The sequence below is a fragment of the Rhipicephalus sanguineus genome, chromosome 7, assembly GCF_013339695.2.
Source record: "Rhipicephalus sanguineus isolate Rsan-2018 chromosome 7, BIME_Rsan_1.4, whole genome shotgun sequence".
NCBI classification, from domain to species: Eukaryota; Metazoa; Arthropoda; class Arachnida; order Ixodida; family Ixodidae; genus Rhipicephalus; species Rhipicephalus sanguineus.
The window spans coordinates 129,162,418-129,182,544 of record NC_051182.1 but is presented as its reverse complement, the minus strand read 5'-3'; the positions used below and the strand labels follow the sequence as shown (position 1 = coordinate 129,182,544).

The window sequence follows — 20,127 nt, the reverse complement described above, 5'->3', positions numbered from 1 at the left end:
AAAAAGGTACGCCTACTTTATGGGCTTGCACGAGAGCACAAAGGATGACGTCCTTGCCTCATCCGTGCATTTCTGGGGGTCATGCATACTTACAACACTCCAGAGGGGACCGTGAACGTGGTGCTCGTGTGTACGCAGTTATGTGTGCTCCTGTAGGCAGCTACATTTACATGAAAACCATTCTGGGTCCTGCCTCACTCGGTGCTCTTTGAAACCGAAACTGCGACTCGGCACTATAAAATCCTCTCCAAATAAATAACCGTTGCGCACTTGAGCAAACGAGATTTCCAGCTGTGATAAGTGGGTCGTTAGCTACTTATTGCAATATAAAAACAAGAGCCAAGATTTTTATGTCAGTTACTCCTCTAACAGTGTGTTTGGATGTACACCTCTGCAGTAACAACTTGTTTGTGTACAGAGTTACACTCAAACCTCATTATAACAAAGTCGCATCTGCCACGAAAATAACTTCGTTATATCCGAAAAATCGTTATAAACATTTCTTTGTAACACTGTAGCTATGACAAGACTATTCTTCGTTTACTTCGTTATAACCGATAATTCGTTATATCCGTGTTCGTTATAACGAGGTTTGAGTTATTGGTATGTAAAATATTCAGTGGCAATTTAGCAGAAAATGCACGAGGGAGTATGTCGCACATTTCGTGTGACTTTCAAGTGTCCAATCCTGGTTTCAGTTTTACTTCTGATTCTTCACTACCTCTAATTAACCACTTGAAGTTACGTCGTGCGATTCACAGTGCACATCGCGGTGCATGCAACCAAACCTGGACGAATCTGCCACAATGAACACGGCCCGTTGCTTAATGATTTCAGCCCTACAAAACGCTTATAACATCGTGTGCCAATTGGATGTGGCCAAGTTTTCACGGCAATGCGCCGCTTCCCGTTCATGCCATTTCTTTGCATGCCAGGTTTACCTCGCTCAGAAGAAAACATTTTCCGTTGGACGAACTCACTAAACTCCCTTTGAAACTCACAGGTACTGGTTTTCCACAAACTTTTCCCTTCCCTGTGTCTCGTAGACCCAGCCGGCGGCAAATATGGCCGACGACAGCCCATTTCTGCGAGCCTGCTTGACTGCCTGGAAAATGAATTGAATTCTGTGTTACGCAAGCCTGCAAAAATTAACTGTCCTCCACAGAGAGCATTTGTCTCAGGGTATGGAATAGGAAAATAAAAAAAGAAACGAGTCTCACCTATGAACAAAGCAATCTCATGCAAACACGATAGGAAAGAAAGAATTGAAGAAGTTGTCTTGTCAGCATCTAAAATTGTTTAGAAGCAATTAATTGGACGCTTACACTCGTCTTGTGCTTCATATATGTGCTCAATGCATGCTCAACGGTGCCCTTGTTAAATGTTCCATCAATATCTTAGCATCTGCTAGTACCTTGTGTACATGTTTAGCAAATGGACCTGGGTTGGTCACGCATTACGTGACCAACCCAGGTCCATTTCTTTCGCTTGATGTCAACTAGATTATCCGCTAGCCCTGTCTGTTCCCTGACCCATTCTGCCATCCTCAGATCTTTCTTGTTATTCCTATCATTATTCTTTATGCAAGACGCTGCTCTTACAACTTGTAACTAAGATGGCAAATTGGGCTAGCTGGTAGACGTTAATGTTTAAAAATTAGTTTTAAGCGCACTGAAGACGTGGACAACGGAAGTGGACAGGACAGAACTGTCCTGTCCACTTCGATTGTCGGCGTCTTCGGTGCACTTAAAACTAATTATAAAACAAGAATCAAGGCTTGCTATATTCAAATTCAGCCCACAATTTTCATTATAAAAAGTTCATTACAGCCAGATCTCACACATGAGTAAATATCGCAATCCAGTCTTGGGTCCTAACCTTGTACGTTTCATAGCCGCCGGTGTACTTCGTGTTTCGTGCAAACACGTCGATGCCGACGTAGACGTCACTCTTGCGGCTTCCCGCAAGGCTCGCCGACCTCTGGAGCATCTCCTCGGTCCAGCCGTAGTTGAGGAAGATGCCGTCGCAGAGGTCAAAGAAACACGAGTTCTTGTCGTTGAGCTCGTTCTGCCAGTCCAGCTTCCCGTCCAGCAGGACGCTGTCGTACCAGATGACGAGCGAACCGGGCACAGCGCGGTGCGTCTCTGAGGTGACGGCCTCGAGGAACTCCTTGAGAAACAAACCGCAGCTGTCATCCTGGAGACACAGTACGGGAGACACAGTTATAGGCGTGTGCACGAGGGGGGGCGTATAAAGTCTGCCCCATGCTTTTACTCAGTTTAACCTATCCCATCATTGTTTAAAAAGCAGGGTTATGGCCACGCAGGTTTTGAGTGCGAAGCACTTTACGGGCCTGGCTTGTCATCCATCCATGCATCTCATGTGGCGTGATAACGATCGCACTAAAGCGCTCAATACAGACCATAGCAAGGCTAGTAATGCTCAGAGCCGGGTTGAAATGAATGAACAAGGTCTAAAATAATATAATTCACTGAGATAACCAAGAAGTAACCGCAATAATGAACTAAATATAGCTAAAAACGTTTCGGAAACCTGCGGCTGGCTCCGGGGCCGCGCAAGAGAGGGTGCCACCGCCTCACCGAGCACGCGAATGCCCCTCCCCCTGAGCTTCGCTGGCGCTGCGTCGCTACATCTGATGGGGGAAACAACCTCACGGAACTCGCTGCAGATGGTGCATACCTCAACTGCCACAACAAGCAGGAGGTCGATAAAGTGCAGCAAAAAGTAGCGCACATGTCGTCCACCGAGTTAGCAAATCTACCTAACAAGATTCCACTCATGCCAGGGAAACCGTACATGCTTACCTCAAACACTGGCGTCATCAACACTTTGGTAAACGGAGCAGTGGGATCTCTACGAATGGGAATCGCTGGGTGCCCGTGCTACGCACTTCCTCAGGTTTCACAGTAGCGGAGCTGCCATACATTATTTTTTCTAAATATAGTGGCAGCCAAAGGCTCCCAATGTTGCATTCAAATAGCTGTCTACTTTCAACCTTTGCTCCCAGAAAGCCACGGACCAAAAGCAGGCCACTGTGAGACACCCGTCATCGCTTCATTTTCATTTTTTCATCCGTCCTGAAGCATGTTGTTTTTTGGACTCTACCAACAGGGAGGGGGTCACTGCAATGACGCTTTGCCCCTCTCGAGCTGTATTCACACGATGGGCGTGATCGTGGACAAATCAGTCAAGTGACATGTGACATGATTCGGATCTCTCTGCAGCCAGCATTCACACGACAGGGGAGAATTCACGCTACAAGCGAGGGTTTCGGCATTGCTCCCCGAGGATCCCAACTGTGATTTGGGCCTCCGTCGTTGCACGAATCGCTCCGCATGAATCGAAGCGGGAACGGCTGACATATGGTAACGTAGTATGCAATCCCCAAGCTCAAATCATGATTTGGTCTGTCGTGTGAATACAGCTTTAATGGGGAACCCTGCACACGCCTATGGACCCGGTAGTCTTATCTAAATGTGTTTGTACCAAGAAAGTACCACGTAAGGCAAGTGGGGGGAACCGTTCAGTCTTTAAGCAGCAAAGCTAAGCCTCCAACACGAGCAACATTGTGGTCATAGACAAAGCATATCTTCATGCCACCTTATGAGGCAAACAGATAACGAATCCAGGAAAAGCATAGGAGGAAGTTATTTTGCTTGATGTCATTACCTGATGGCTTCATGTCATTAAGTCTCGCAAAAAAAATTGGCACCTCAATCGATTACCCTTTCCTGTTCATTTCATGCCACGTTAAAGATGGGCGACATTTTATGTAGCCACAAAAGTAGGAAATCGGTCCCCAAACCTCAAGAGGCGTGAAACAAAAATTAATTTGATATGCGGTCCCAAATGCAATTGCACCTCGATATAACGAATTATCAGTTATAGCGAAGTAAATGAACAATTGTGTTGCCATTTATACAGTGTTGCGAATATCCACTTATGACAAATTTTCGGATATAGTGATGTCATTTTCATGTTAGACGGGACTTCATTGTAATGAGATTTAAGTTGATATTTACCGTTTCTGTCTGTGTTCACTAAGCGCACTTTTGAAGATGAATCAACACCAACTAGACCACCTTATAGCTCTCCTCACTGATATTTACGTAACGCCAAAAAAAAAAAAAAAAAAGTCTTCATGCTTCCCTGAGTTGTTCTCAACACGACATGACACACCACCTCCTCTTTCAGCGATGCAAATGGTCCCCTTTTTAGATGCGAAGCAGCTTTTGCTCGGGGTTGTGTCCGTCCTTCCATTGGCGACTGTCCGCTTTCTACCACCTAGCATAGCCATGTGCGACATATTGAGCACGCGCTCGCGCCATGAAGTCTTCTTCCTCTTGTTCTTCGACCGCCTTGATGATGATACGTGCAGAGCACTTTAGGGGCCCAGGCTGCCGTATGCTGTCCTAGCTTGGCGTGACGCAGGCAAAACCATGTGTGCTGGCATGTGCTAGCGCGTTCAGGCCTGTGTAAGAGGCTGGGTAAGACTCTGAGGCCTCTCCCCCTTACACTCTCTCGGCAATCACGTGATGGCATCGGGGAACGAGATTCTGCAGACGCACTATGAAACCGTGTGGCGTTCTTCAACAAGAGTTCGGGACGAGTAACAGCAACAGCAACTACACTGAATTCATGGTGTGCTCCACTTGCAAGGACGCGTTAACATGGGGCAAGGTGCCCATGATGAACGGAACTTTAAGTCGACCCATGCGCTGCTTCGCATCCCCACATGGCTCCCTTTAGTGGGAGATGGTGTAATTTTTTCGTGTCCAAAGCCACGATGAACTTGGCGCACATTTTGAATGGGTCACATAAAAATATCCCTTCACTAATTACATGTGGCATTCTGATTCAACTTAGGCCTTGCAACGCTACAGAGTCGACAGCTAACCATAAACGTGTGCAACACTGCGAAAGTGCACGCAGCTCTAACCATTTTGCTCTCGATGTTGATGAGCCACCCATCGAAGTTGTGAGTAGCGGCGACAAGGGCGAGCTGAGAGGCAACTTTGGACGTCAACTTGCCCTCCCTGATTTCGTTGAGTACCTTAGTGCCAGGCTCGGCCTCCACAATAAAGGTACCTGAAAAAGAAATAAAGAAATGTCAGAAGCAGTGGAAATACGCTGAAAACCGCGGGCAGGTAAGTGATCGCATTTTGTAGCGAGCACATCCACAGTACGTCAAACCAACATATCTTTGCAGCGCGTGGTGAAAGAATGCAGAGCTTGAAATGGGCCTAGTTGTTGTACTTGTGCATCTTAACAAGCACAAAGCAACAATCACAGAAGCATGAGGCATGTAAACAAGACGGGCACTACGTGTCTCTTGCTTCTCCGATTGTTGCTTTGGGCTGTTCAGATGTACAAGTACTGTTACCAAATGTTTGCATTGACTAGTTGGTGTAGTTTCATCTTAGCATTGCGCTATGCAAGCCACAAATACGCACGAAGTTAGCAAAAAAATCTCCTCCTTGTTGCTTTATGCTTCTCTATGTCACACACACAAAAAAAGGCCTATTCGAACCTTGTCGTGCAGCAGCGAGTTCTTACTGCTTGCATCATCACAGTTCTACTGAATAATTAATGAACCATTAGCTATTATGCTGGGCTTTTACGTGCCAAAACCACGATGTGATTGTGAGACATGCCATAGCTGCTTACTCCAGATGGATTTTGAACCACCTGGGGTTTTTTAACATGCACCTAAGTCTAAGTACACGGGTGTTGTTGCCCCCCATCGAAATGTGGCCACCATAGCCGGCAACTGAACCCAGATCCTTGTGCTTTGCATTGCAATGCATTGGCGTCTACGCTACCATATATCGACCCTAACATTCTGGCCTGGATTGAAAGCTTCCTAACAGAACGCAATTCGTGACAACTAATAATTCTGATTCATCTCCCTGTCCTGTTACTTCTGGGATGCCAGAAGGTTCCGTCCTCGGCCCCATTTTTATTTTTAATTGGTATTAACAACCTGGCCAATGTAGTTCAATCATCCCTCAGGTTATACGCCGATGATTGCGTAATTTATCATGTAATATCATCAGATACAGGTCCTGTGGCATTTCAAACTGGCCTTAACGCTATAACCAAGCAGTGAAATGCATGGCAAATGAATCTAAACGTTAAAAAGTGTAAGGTCATCAGAATCTCCCGATATTAGATTACCTGTCACCCTCCCATTTTTCACATTGACAGCTCTGTACTAGACAAACTTCATATAAGTATCTCGGTGTTCACATAACTGCTAATGTTTCTTGGGACAGCCATATATTAACTACATCATTAACAATGCTGATCACACGTTATATTACTTACGCCGTAACTTTTCAAAGGCACCATCATCGCTTAAATTAACGTTATATAAAACTCCTGTACGGTATAAGCTTGAATATGCACATGCCTTGTGGGATCCAACTAAAGAATTCCTTATAAACCAATCAGAATCAGTGCAAAACCGTAGTCCGCATTTCATTTTATCTAATTATTCCCGCTTTTCCAGCATGTCATCCATGAAACATACTCTGCAACTTCCTAATCTTTCTCTCCACAGGAAAGTGTCTAGTTTATCAGTATTTTAAAAAAAATTTTATAATCCACACCTGAAGAATAAACTTATTTTATTTGTCTGGTGGTACTAATCACCGTCATAAAATTGAAGTCCCCATTTGTCGTACCAACTTTTATTCCCGATTCTTACGTGCCAAAGAATGGAGCCACCTGCCCACCTCCATCGTCACCACGCCAAGTGTTTCTGCATTTAAATCTGCGGTTGAAGATTACTGTATGAACCAGCCGCTCACAAATATACATTGTTTCTTTTAACTACCACTCCCTTCTGTAACGCCTTTTGGCAATGAAATGTAACGAAATAGACGAAGAGAGAAACCGAACCCGGCCGTCTGGCTGTATCGAAGGATTGGAACCAACTGAGCGTGCCAGCGCCCGTGGCAGTCGCTCGTGAGCCTCGCCCCTTCGTCTTCTTTTATTTGTAACACACTCCCGCGGCCGACAAACTTATGACGTGCTGCCTGCTTCGAGCAGGTAAACTTTCTGGACGGGACGTCTAATTATGGAGCCCGACGCCAACCTCAGGCAGCACGCTCGTGCGATGTTGTCGCGACCCGGTAGCAGTTCGGTCACTCGAGCCATCTTCCACGTTATTGGTGGTGAGTCGTCGTGTACCATGACAATGTCGCCGACCTGAAGCCGTGGTGGTGTCTTGGGTGCCGCTTCGTGGGCCGATCGCAGAAGCAACAGGTACTCCTTGCGCCAGCGCTTCCACAGATGGTCGGTTAGCGCTTGTCGATGTTGAACTCGACGTCGCAGATTGACGGCCGTTGACTGAGGGATTGCGGCGCCGAAATCTTGCGGCAAGCATGTTGCACGTTTGCCGAGCAGGAAGTGCGAAGGTGTCAGTGGGCTTGGGTCTTCGGGATCAGCAGATAGATAAGTTAGCGGGCGGCTATTGATGTTCGCTTCCACCTCGCAGAGAACCGTCGAAATTTCTTCGAAGGACAGATGGCTGCGACCCAGCGCTCGTTTCAACGTGTTCTTCGTGATGCGTACGAGTCGCTCCCACCATCCGCCCCACCAAGGGGCTCGCTCGACACTGAACTTCCACTCGATGCGATGGTCACTGCAGAAGTCTTCCAGACTGGAAGTTGCGTGATTTCCGAGCTCTCTTGCGCTGTGATGGAAGACCAGTGCGTTATCCGAGTATATGGTGGACGGTATTCCACGACGGGAGATAAAACGCCGGAATGCTGCGACAAAGCTGATGGCAGTCGTGTCCGTTGTGAGTTCTAGGTGTAGAGCCCGTGTTACAGCGCATGAGAAGATGGCTATGTAGGCTTTAGAGCCAGTCTGCTTCGCTGCATGGCAATAAAGTGGTCCGCAGAAGTCCACTCCGACAACCGCAAATGGGCTTGCTTCAGTAATTCGGTCTTTTGGTAATGGCGCTGTGGGTGCTGATTCCGGGGCAATCTTGCGTCGTCGGCACATCAGACAGCCTCTTAATGCGGACTTTACGGTTCTGCGACCTTTCAGCACCCAGAAGCGCTCACGTAATTCGGTGAGTGTGTGCTCTACACTTGAGTGAAGCATTCGTTCATGAGTAGAACGAATTAGCAACTCAATGACAGCGTCGCCACCAGGAATCATGATAGGGTGACGGAGGGACATGATGCCGGGCATGAAGTTGAACAAAAGTTTAAGTAAATCGGCATCCATCTTAGGCCCCTTCATGAGCACATTGTTCAAGGATGGTTGACCGGGAGCGTGAGATGACGCGTCAAAAACAACCCGAAGCTTGGTAGTGACGGCATCACGACGAATTACTCCATTGGGCTTGGGCACCGTGTCGTTGTCTGGAACTTGTTCTGCGTGGGATTCATTGAAGTATGCCTTGATGTTGTCGTCATAACCAACAAGAAGATCTGGTTGCTGTCGGAAGCGACGGAGCTGCATCAGGAGCCGCTGTTTAGCGAGGTCGTAGTTGCTTTGGCCGGTTTCCAGACCTGGCTCCCGAAGAAGAAGGGGAACCTCGTAGCGCTCTACTTTCTTGGACACGTCATTTTCGAACACTTCAAGGGCGATGCTGTCGCTTTGGCTGCTGTCAGGACTGTCTTGCACACCTAGAGAATCGATGCACCATAAGTTGGCAATTCGCATGTCCAGGGCGGTATCGCTTTCAGTGGCTTCTTCGACAGCAATGAAGAGAGAAGTAGCTCGCGTTCTCGATCCTTGCGCTAGGTTACTCAGAGTACCCTGAATGGTCCATCCAAAAAGGGTTTCTGCCGCCGTTAGCTGAGGGGAAAGCCGTGTTATTTGTCCGGTTGCCACGTCCCAGTAGATGTCCGATTCTATTAATACACTGATCTCGTCCTCCCGGAATGTTGTCGCTTCTGGACGTGCATCAGCCGGGAGCATACCTTGCCGAGTCATCATGGTGACGAGCTCGCCGTCTGCTGGTGGACTTGTCACTGGGCTAATTTCTGGTATTGCCAGAGCTTCTATGGTGGTCTCGTTACTGCTATGTTGGCTCCGAAGCGTCACCGCAACGCGTTCACAAGTCAGAGTCGCGGGACGTTGCGTTTTCCCGAAAGTGAACAAGGTAAGACGCTCAGTGCCGCGAACGGGACACTTCAAGGCACGAGCGATGTCCTGCCTAACGAAAGAGCGTTGACTTCCTGTGTCGAGCAGGAAGCGACCCAGCACTGTTTTTTCTGGCGCGATAGCCCATGCCCTGCCAGTCTGCAGCAGCACGGGCGTGAGACCAGCGCCGCTAGTTGACACTGAAGTTGCTCGAGATGGGTTTGTGGCAGACCCTAATGCGCGATCTTGTGGTGCCGAGGCGTTGCCGGCACGCTGTGACCGGTTCCTGACGTTGTTGATGTCGCATAGCGAAGTCAAATGCCGTCCAGTGCATTGGTGGCACCGCAGGAATCTGGAGGTTCGGCAATCGTTGGCGAAGTGGTTGCGTTTGGCGCAGCGGAAGCACAGCTTGTCCACCTGAAGCCTCCTTCGTTTGTCTTCCGGAGTGATGCGTTCGGAGCACTCCTGAATAGTGTGTTCGGGCGAGTTGCACAGCAGGCAGGGGCGTGAGTAGGGGGGTCGAACTTCGGCTGATAAAGCCGCAGCGGATAGCAGGGGTGGTTGTGGTGGCCGGAATTCTCGCTGCGGATGCTGCCGGCTTGTGGACCAAGTCGCTTCCTCGAGACCGCTTTCCTCCCGCATTTCTATCTGAACTCGAATGAAGTTCATGAGGTCTTTCACTTGTTGTGACTGGGCTCCTTGAGATGCATCAGCGTTTTCTGCTAGCAGGGCTTCTTTTTGCCGCTGACGATAGAGGATGCTGAGGTCCGGAGGTCCGGAGGTAACGCCTTCAAGAGGATGCGCCGCAGAACCGTGCAATACTCTCCTGGAGACACTCCGAGACCTTCCAGTGCGTTGATGCGAAATGCTGTCTCGTCATAGAGATTCCTTAATTTGGTCACGTCGGCGGAACTTCGAACTGGCGCTACGGACAGCAAACTGTCTAGATGATCGTCGACCAGCATGTCGCGACGTCCGAAACGGTCGGACAAGATCTGAATGGCTACGTCGTAGTTAGCTTCGGCGAGGCAAATACCTTGGATGGCTGCCTTGGCTGCCCCAGTCAGGTATGTCAATAGGTATTTGAATTTGTCGATTTTTGGGATCCAGTCGTTGTCATGAATGCTGACTCGGTATTGGTCCCAAAATCCTTGCCACTCGCGCCGCTCACCGGCAAAACTTGGGATGTGCAGCTTGGGCAAGGCGATGCGAGATGGCGGCGTTGGAGTTGAGAGGCCGGGCGAAGGTGAATTTGCTACCTGCGTCGATGTCGATGCGAGAGGCTCACTGGTAGGACTTGCGGTAACAGGGACGGATGCGGGTGGCGTCGGGGGCCGCGGCGCGGTTGCGCGGCGAACTCTCGTTTGTGCATAGCTGACTTTCTCCTCGTACTCGTAGGCGGTAGTTAGGTCTGCTTCCAACTCGTCATCGTGAAGTGCGGCCTGGATTTCGCTGTCGAAGTGGACGAGTTGGGCGTTTTTTACCACGATGAGGTCGAGGATCTCCTGGAGCCTGCCAGTCGGGGTGGTCGAATCTGCGAGCAGGGCGTCGAGTGTTGATAGGGCTTTGGTGATGGCGGTTCGGACGAAGCCGCGCTTAGTGCGTAGTTGGTCCATGGTAGAAGGTCGAGGACTAGACGACCGGGCGGGTTTCGGCACCAGAACGAATGTAACGAAATAGACGAAGAGAGAAACCGAACCCGGCCGTCTGGCTGTATCGAAGGATTGGAACCAACTGAGCGTGCCAGCGCCCGTGGCAGTCGCTCGTGAGCCTCGCCCCTTCGTCTTCTTTTATTTGTAACATGAAATACCTAAAGAAATAAATACATGGTGGCTGTGTTTTGATGAAGATTTGATAACCAAGAAGCCATGGCTCATCTTTTAAAGACGATAGTCTTTCTTGGGGAACTTAAACGTAGAAATTTTGGTCTGTCTTTCTGTTTGTCTGTCTGCCACCCGATTCAGCCACCCGGCCAAAGCTTAACCACTTGCGGAACGCCCAGCCATCTTGAACTGGTACCGCCGTTCAACTTGTGAACATTGTCAACCAAAAAGCAAATGTTACGCACATCTGAGGTACAACATCAATGCATAAGTATTAGGTGGTATGTTCCTTTACTAGAAAATACATAGATACGTAATTCTAAAGACCCTAGTGTTTCTTAGGCTTCGTGGAAAATGCTAGTGTTTTTTGTACTGCGCTGCAAATGCAACGCTATGAGCCAGATGCCGCGATTCAACATAGAGGAGGAGGACTCATGTAATACGGCCGGCAGACGACTATCGTCTTTCGATGACATTTGCAGCGAAGCACACAGATACGCGGCCAATTTTTTTACTAGGAGAAACAAGTCCGTCTAGCTCACCCAACACTTTGACGCCGTGCTTGTGTCCAGCGGAGATCCATCCGGGAGGCGGGATCGTGACCATGTAATGTGAGAAGTAGACGAAACTGTCGATCATCTGCCAGTGATGGAAGCGGTAGCAGTCGTGGCTGCTGCAGCCATGGACAAACCTGAGGGCAGAGTGGTCTGATTACATTACATCGTAATCTCTGTAACAAAAGGCAGGAGGAGTCGGGGGGAAGATGGAAGCCTGTAATGAAAAATTCGTAAACGGGGGCTGTGCTGAAGCCAACGTTTCAACAAGCGGACTTGTCTTCTTCGAGACTGCAACTGAGGACAAGTTCGCTTGTCGAAACGTGGACTCCAGCAAACCCCCTGTTTACGAACGAATTTTTCATCACGATCCCTGTAATCATTATTCGTGTGACAGCTAAGCTCATTGGCAATGTTGGCTAAGGAGAAATGCAAAAACTCGATACGGAGACACATGCAACAGGCACGCATGCACAAATGGGTGTGTGAGAATCAGGAACTGTTGAATATATGATTCCAGTATCTCTCGCTATTCCATCTACAATTTTTGATCCAAGAATTCACTCGAGATTGCTATATATTCCGTTACATTAAAATATCTACGTAAGGTGGGAATGTTTACAGAGGCGAAATACCAGGCGAAAGGTCCGCGGTTGCGGATAGGGAAATCGCACAGGTCCCAAGATAAATTCTGTTCACTAACTTTCAGTCGTTCAATAAGGACGTATGGCGTTTAGAGCGTGCGAATTTGTTGTCTCGCTTACGAAGAAGCAGTTTATAATATCATCAGACTTGGTGTGTTTGTATTTGTTGCAGTTAATATTTGGTGCTGTACGTAACGGTATCACACAGATCTTATGAAACAATCGCAGCATTTCATGTGCACCTAACTGGCAATAATGCACTGCCCTGTTGTTAAATATTACCCGAATGATGGTCATGATGCACATTCCACATAACTGAAAGCCGTTTGCCTTAGAGACTTCTCATCTGGCAAGCTGGCCCACTGTCAGGCACATTATACATATGGTACATCGAATATATGGAAATGTTTTTTTTTTTCTACTATATCACACATATTCCCCGTGATTTTTATACTTTATGCACTTTGTCTAGAATTAGCCTAGTTGTTGACACCCAGTTCAACATTCCAAGGTCGTTTTTCTCAACTATTTGCATTTTGTTGGGACATCACGTTTGTGCGAATTTTCGCATATATGATTCGGACAGTGCGTGTGCATTGAAGCAATTCACCAATTCACGTACGATTACAAGCACATCAGTTGAACCAGTATCGCAGCTCGGTCCAGTATGCTACTCGCCTGTCTTCGTGGTAGCCGCCCATCATGTCATGGCAGAAGAGAATTTTCGGGTCGTTCGGCAGACCCCGTTTCACATCCCTGAGAGGCTCCACGGAGCACAGTAGTAAGGGCTCCTTGAAAATGAGGAGTTCGTCCAGCGTCTTCAGCGGACCCATCTCTCCGCCAGCCATCGCGACTGCGAGACCACGCTTTCGGCGGCGATCAATCGGAGAACCGACCACGATATCCTATCGGACTCGCGTTCAAAAGAACGTCAAAAACTTCCCACTAATCGAACAGTTGACACGCCCGCCGCCCAAGATGCACTGCCGGCAGCTTTCTTCTTCTTTTCAGTTGACGCTCACGAAGTGTCCTCTCTATTATTATTATTCAACAAATGTGTATCTCATGCCCGCGACGAGACCTTGGCAAACAATCTCATCAGCTGCATCCTAAGCGGCGATCGCAAACCACGACGAAACCACACCTCTGACCACACGCGAAGATGATCGGAAACTACGACAGAGTCAGGAGCGTGCCAGCCGATCACAGCGAACGCTGACCAAGTGCGCGCACATCATCAGCACACATCAGCAGCTTACACGTGGATGACGGGCAGCGGCTGTTCTCTGCATTCCGTGCCCGCACTTTTCAAAGACATTTCGAAACTGGATACACGCGTTGAGTGGCTCGTTTAAAGATCGTATCCGATCGAAGCGATCCAAGCCGAAGCCGAAAGGGGGGAACGTGGGGGAGGAAAACCCGCCACAGATGAACCCCGCCAGATGTCAAATCGTAGACAGCGATGAATTTATTACACGGAAAACACCTGAGAAGTTTTGCCAGAAACAATATGCGCAGCTTTAGGTAAGTACTCCAGTCGCATGCATGGTGCAACAAAGCGACGGCGGTGGCAAGCCGAGTTTTGTTTAACATGGTCGAAAAACTTTGAACTGTGTTCCACGTGGGTAGTCGTGTGTACTGAACTTCTATCTGCGTTTTTCACAACTCTTCCGTGGTTCTGAGCTATTTACGGCAACTTCCGCATGCGATACCCTCTTTAACATTAAGGTCACTTATCAGGACGGAGCTACGGCAGCGTTGTGGACAGAAAACGTAGCTCCCCTGTATTTGAGAGAGGAGGAAGTGGGTATTTTAACACTTGGTTTAAGTGTGCAGAACATCACAGCAGCGTCCACTAGCTATTCAAAGGTGACCGTGGAATCCAGTCGATCGCACTTAAGAAGCAAAGTATAGGCTTGTGCATACAAGATCTTTCACTAAATATGCGTTGCAAAGTATATTTCCGAGTTTAATTATGAGCCGAATGTTGTGTTTGAAGTGTTTTGTTCCTGATACCTGGCATCTGAGCCATACTGAACGAACTGTGAATCACTTGATGTGCTGGTAGTGTTTAAGAATCTTTTCCTCGGGTATGGAAACGGTCCTGTGACTATTCCATGCAACTGTGCGCAGTGTTGCATCTCGTTGCACGGACGGTCAACTCTGGACCAACACAAAATGTCGAAATGTCTGGGCAGCTACAGGTGTGCTGGCGATCGAAGTAAAGAGCCAGTGTGTAAATGTCTGCCTACATTTTTCCTTTCTCCGAGAACTTAGTTGCGTGATTAGCACATTGCGTAAGTGAGCAGTTCAACTTCTTCCCATTTATTCCTATACATGGCTTGCACTGGTGTCGCTGAAACTGCCATGTTGGAGCACCCGCATGGTGGGGCGCGAAGTTTGTGATGTGCCGTTAACACTATCAGTAACTTGCATGCTAGTTCTTTCATTTTTCATATGCAGACGCCAGAAAGTTTCAGCGGCATCATTATCACGTTGAAGCAGGTTATCCGCCACGTGATTATGCTGCCTTGATGTCGTCAAAGTTGTCATGTTTGAGTGCCGGTACAGTAAAAACCAGAGTCCGTGATGTCATCATCATCATCATCATCATCATTATTATTATTATTATTATTATTATTATTATTATTATTATTATTATTATTATTATTATTATTATGAACATTGCATTAGGAATTGGATTGGAACATACTCATTCTGTCATCTATGCCACAGTCACTACTTGGCCATCTAGGAAATTTTAACACTAAAGTTACCCATACGGAGACCTATCTCAAGTATCAAACAAAGTTCAAATCTCCATAAGCATTCTTTTCACAAGTTGTGGACGTATGCCTATCATCAGATACAACTTAAGTAAGGCCCCTCACGAATGACCGAAGCGAATCCACTGATTGCCTCCACTACTAAAGTTGTCACGCTTGTTTGTTAACGGCGGAGTCACTGGCCATGTGACTCATGACATCAGTTGGCACCCATTGGTTCAGGCTCACATTCATCTGCCTTTGAGGTGGCAATGCCGCAGCCTTCTCAAGTTGATTGTGACTATAGGCAGAAACGCGTACGCATGCACCAAACTGCTGTTATACATCTCGGTACGCAAGCCCCGCCTTACTGTTCTTTTTCTGTGTGTGTGTGGAAGAGGTCCATGTTGGTTAAGTGGCATTTAGATCATCTGTACAAGCCTTTGTGAAACAACATGATGCGTTTGAGCTCGTTTTCTGGCAAGTGCAGCAGTTTGTTAACCATCGACAGTGGAGCTTTCTGATCCAGGTGCTTTTAACTAGTCAACTTTTACCCTTTTCGTGCAGGAAGCTACGAAGCTTGCAAATCTTGCGTTTGGATTGTCTTTCGTTTGCAGGTGCAGTACTTCGACTGGGACATAGAGCTTAAACGCAGTTGCATTGAGCTGTCCACGCACGTGGTCTGTAGCTGTCAGTGGCTGCCCCCATCAAACCCAGGTCTTCCGCTTTGCTTGTTCTTTCGCATTTGCTGTGAGTTTGAAATTAAAAATCGATAGGAAAACAATCAAGTACCCCTTTCATTCGTGGTGTCTCTATTTGGTGATCACAACATGTTTTTGAATCATCCGATTAGTGACGACAGTGAAAAAATGTTAATCGTACCGCTGAATGTAAAGGTAATCCTTTGCTAACCACAAAACAATCGCACAGGCTTTTTTCATACAGAGGACAACGCACAGACAAAAGTAATTAAGAAGTGCACCAAAATGTTTGATCATTTGTCCCGCTGTTAATGTCTTTCTTGCACCAGAAAGCCATCAATCAAGCGATAATTTGTGCATCTTCCTATAACATACGTCTTGTCCATTTGTACGTGGTACTTGTGCGTAACTAGTTAATTTCTCCAGCTGTGAAGCCTGGCCTATAGTGGTCCAAGTGCAAATGTTGCATGTTCCAAAACTATTTCTGCTGTGTTTGCGCTGTACTTTAAGAAAAATATACGAATGCAAGGCCTTAAAGGAGTACCAACATTATTTTGATGCTGTGCAAAGGGTGATTTTTCGTTTCCTTGGCATGCAGCATTAACACTTTCTGCACGATGTAGCCAGGAAACACGTATAAAATATTTAAGTTTGATCTTAAAGTTTTCATCACCCAGCATCTGCAAGCCAGCCCCACTGCAATGGAAATTATCTTGACAACTTAATGCAGTTAGGGTGGCTAACACAGTTCGCTAGGTTTGTGAACTCCGTGTCCTGCATGTGGCCAAAATAGCTGAAATCGAAGTAGCGGAATAAAAATATGTTCAATGCGTTCAGAGGCACTATGATGCTCTTTCTTGGGGTTCTCGATGCCAGTGGTTTTAGAGCCACAATGCAAAGACTTCTAAAATTCGTGTCGGTTCTTTAAAAAAACGCTATCACTATTTTTAAACCCTGTCAAAATTCCTTAAAAGGGTACTGAACAAAAATTGGAAAAGCTGACAAAAGCATTGAAATTCTAATCAGAAGACGCGACTGTTTCGATAAACAGAGTTCATTCCACGTATTTTTGAACAGTTGGCTGTACATTTGGTGGATTGACAGCACAGGGCAGCTGCACGCCAGCGTGAGCCGTGACGCCACAATCACCGAGGCGCATGCAGGGTGCACATTTTCCTGTCCTGCTACTTCCCTTTCTCCACCTCTCTTTTACATCTCACTCTCCCGCTTCCACAAAGGCGCCGAGGTGTGACCCATCATTTATGGGCTTTACCCCAGCCGGGAGCGTTGTTCGCTGCCGGTGCCGCTCGCAGTGGTTCTGGGAACCATATTAGGAGCTGAGCGGGTTGAAAGACTCGGGTGAAGGCTGGCATTGTTGGCATGCCCATTTCTGGTGCATGAAACGTCACCCAACGTCACCTCCTCTAGTTCATGGTGTGACCGCTAGATGTGTCAGTTTGTGAAAAACGCATTAAATTCATTATTTTCCTCTAGTTTCTGCCTGTCGTGAAGGTTGCGTCTATCAATTTCAGCACGCAATCATTCAATTTGGCTGTATTAATCTTGGCGGCAAAACTTTTGTTCAGTATCCCTTTGAAGAGTAAGAAATATAAAATTCATTGAAGCTACTTGGGACACATTCTCTTCATGTGGTGGCCAACAGTGACATCTCTTGAGCCAACGTTTGCACAAGTCAGCCCGAGAGACTCGCCACGTTCAGTCTACTGTTGCCTGCTTCAACTCTGTATCTTCCCACAAACCTCCATCTCGCTCAACCTCTTCTCATTGGGCAAGGCAAATAATAAAACATTTATTATAAACCAACTGGTATATACAGTACATTACAAACATTGTCGCTCCTTCACAACGACAGTGCAACAATTTCAATGGATCAATACAATTCCATTGCAGCTTCTATCGTGAAATGATGTCTTCAGCTTGCAGAGGCCTCTTCACCATCGAATTCATCGCTAGATATTGCAGCGTCGGGACCGGAGTCGTCGGAGGCGTTTCCATCGTTGCCAGCAGCTGCTTCCTGGTTGCCGCTTGCACTTCGTGGCCATTCCACCACAAGTTTGCCCAGCAGGCAAACGTTTGCTTGCGTCGAGACAAACGAAATGCCTATCTCTTCCAGAATGGCGCAGTCGGTGGCAGTCCTCAGGTCCTCGATGTTGTACCTCCTGAAAGTGACAAGTCGAACAGGAGAGGGGGTTCAGAAAACTGACAGTCTATTTAGCTAACGTTCTCACAGGCTCCCAAATTTGGTTCATTGTTAATTCACATTTGATTCAACTCTAATTCACTTTAAATCACATTAACATTTGATGCGCTGTTAGTTTGCAGTCAGTGTACCTTATGTCAACTTAAAGGGGCCTTGCAACACTTTTTCAAGTAACCAAATGGCTTCATTAAAGGAGTTTATTGCTTAACGAATCGACCGCCGCAAAAATTTTTAGAATCAGTCAAGCACGAGCAGAGTTGCTGAGATTTGACGCACGCTGTAATTACTTTCTCTCTTCTCTCGTCCCGACAAGGGCACTGGAAGCTAAGCAGGGAGGGATGGCACGGGGTAAAGAAGTTATGTCACGCGCACATCATGAGCTTGAGCTTTTTTATTTTTTTCTTCGAACGCACGGCTTACTTTCAGTGTGATGGCAGGCAGGCACATGGTGGCCTCCCAAGGTGGCCACGGTAACCGTGCAGCTCACAATGCTCAAATCAGTCAATGGCCGTGAATTTGGGTATGTGGCGTGGTAATTTGGGTGTACGGCACCATTTGTAGAAAGGAGGCAATGATTTCCAGCTGACTTTTGAGAATTAATTGTAAATTCCAGGCTGCGTGCTGCACTGTAACGTTTGGGTCGCATGTTCTCGGGAACCTCGACTACCGATTGGCAGCGTTTTCTGACCATGCTGAAAAAGTGTTGCAGGGCCCCTTTAAGAGTTGCAGAATGGTTACAAGTTACAGGTAGAATATTCGAGGACAGCAGAGAATTGCCATGTGGTGTGAGGAAGTGACAAGGTTTACAGGCGTAAAATGGAATATGCTCACGTAGGACAGGGGCCATTAGAAATCGTTGGGAGAAGCCTTCGTCCTGCAGTGGACATGAAAGAGGCTGATGTTGTTGGCGCCTTCTTGGAATTTACAGGAAGCACAAAATGATAAATATAAAGGTGAGAAAGTGTTTGACATACAGTTATACATTTAACTTGGAGTTTTTAGTGTTTTACATCATGCCCTACACTTACAGTGCTTAAATAATAAATCGAGACATAGTTGAGCATAGTAACTGGTATGCATGATTGTTCAGCTAGGCAAACTGGTATGCACACCAGGCTAGGCGAAGTGTGTGAGTGTCTATAGACTATTTTACAGGTGGGTTTTGGTGCTGCCATATTGGGCTCTTAACCTTGCCATTTTGTATCTTTAAAAACTAAAAGAACAAGTCTACACTAGGCGCATATGCACGAAAACAATTCGGTTGGTACATTTGACGTTTCACGGCCTTAATTATTCATGTCGTGATATACAAAAATAAAAAAGTCGCCCGCATCTTCCCACGGGGGGAACTCGAGTAAATGCGTCGCAGAGTGGTGGGGGTATCGCGTGAATGTTGCGTAATTGGATATGGTTTGGGAATGCTTAATTGTTACACGATGTGCACACCAAGTACGACTTGAACGGCTCCAGCGTGCACGAAGTTCCTGGTCCGCAGCTCGCTTCAAACGCTTGCGTTCAGCGTCGTATGCTCATCTCTTCGCAGCCTTGTCTTCTGCGTTGCTTGCTGTTGTTGACGCCGACGACGGTAACGTTGCCTTCAACGAGTGGTGGGACGCTGATTGAAGGTACTGTTGCTTCCATCGCATCTACTCGAGTCAAGCAAAGCGTCAAGTGAAGCGAAAGCCAAGTAAAGACGCCCTTGACTGAATTCCGAACGCGCGCTCCGCCGCTTATATACACACCGCCTGCGTTCGAAGGAGAGGAGGGAGAGGAGAGGCTTGCTGCCGGCACGAGACGAGCCGAGCATGCGCAGTGGAGTGTGGACGGCGCCACCGACGCCGCAGGTGCGACTAAGAAATGCTCCGCATTTAATAGCGGTGCTGCCCTGAGTGACTTCTACGGTCGCGAAAGGTACCAGCAAGCCTTTCCTAGCGCAAACGCGGACGGATGGCGAAATCAGTGCAATGGTGTTGGAGAGACCAGCGCAGTTGACTGACACAGCCATCGACAAGTCTGGAGGCACTTTGGTGTCGTCTGTGACAAGGATCTTGCTCGATACCGATGAACTGTCTGCTGGCGTCAAATCAGAGTACGGGGAGAGTTCAACTTCGGCTGGTGCGCAATGAATTACGGCGTCGTGGCGGGAGAGAAAATCCAATCCCAGGATGACATCGTAGAAGCATGCAGGAATTATGATGAACTCGACGTCGTACAGAATGTCTTGAATGAGGACGCAAGCTGTGCATATCGCCGTAGGATGAATACTCTGGGAGCTGGCTGTACGGAGGGACAT

General features: G+C 47.5%; 2 protein-coding genes across 5 annotated transcripts in view; both read right to left on the bottom strand.

Moving 5' to 3' along the window:
* Window positions 1-13,122, bottom strand: part of LOC119399917 (cytosolic endo-beta-N-acetylglucosaminidase) — a 192,877-nt gene extending 179,755 nt beyond the window's left edge. Inside the window, exons 1-5 of one of the 2 annotated variants that reach the window (XM_037666805.2) lie at window positions 12,826-13,122; window positions 11,492-11,640; window positions 4,961-5,109; window positions 1,879-2,196; window positions 1,002-1,105 (exon numbers count right to left, since the gene is read on the bottom strand). In XM_037666805.2, the coding sequence (XP_037522733.1) occupies window positions 1,002-1,105; window positions 1,879-2,196; window positions 4,961-5,109; window positions 11,492-11,640; window positions 12,826-12,995 (890 nt within the window). In that variant the 5' untranslated portion in view covers window positions 12,996-13,122. The remainder of the gene's footprint in view (window positions 1-1,001; window positions 1,106-1,878; window positions 2,197-4,960; window positions 5,110-11,491; window positions 11,641-12,825) is intronic. The other variant, XM_049417895.1, reaches the window with a different exon arrangement.
* Window positions 1-20,127, bottom strand: part of LOC119399911 (cytosolic endo-beta-N-acetylglucosaminidase) — a 195,389-nt gene that overhangs the window by 155,098 nt on the left and 20,164 nt on the right. For 2 of the 3 annotated variants that reach the window (XM_037666804.2, XM_037666803.2), the window contains exon 9: window positions 17,545-17,793. The exons of the other annotated variant lie outside the window; for it this stretch is intronic. In XM_037666804.2, coding sequence (XP_037522732.1) covers window positions 17,547-17,793 — 247 coding nt within the window. In that variant the 3' untranslated portion in view covers window positions 17,545-17,546. Of the gene's footprint in view, window positions 1-17,544; window positions 17,794-20,127 lie in introns of those variants that run through there. 3 annotated transcript variants of the gene reach the window in all.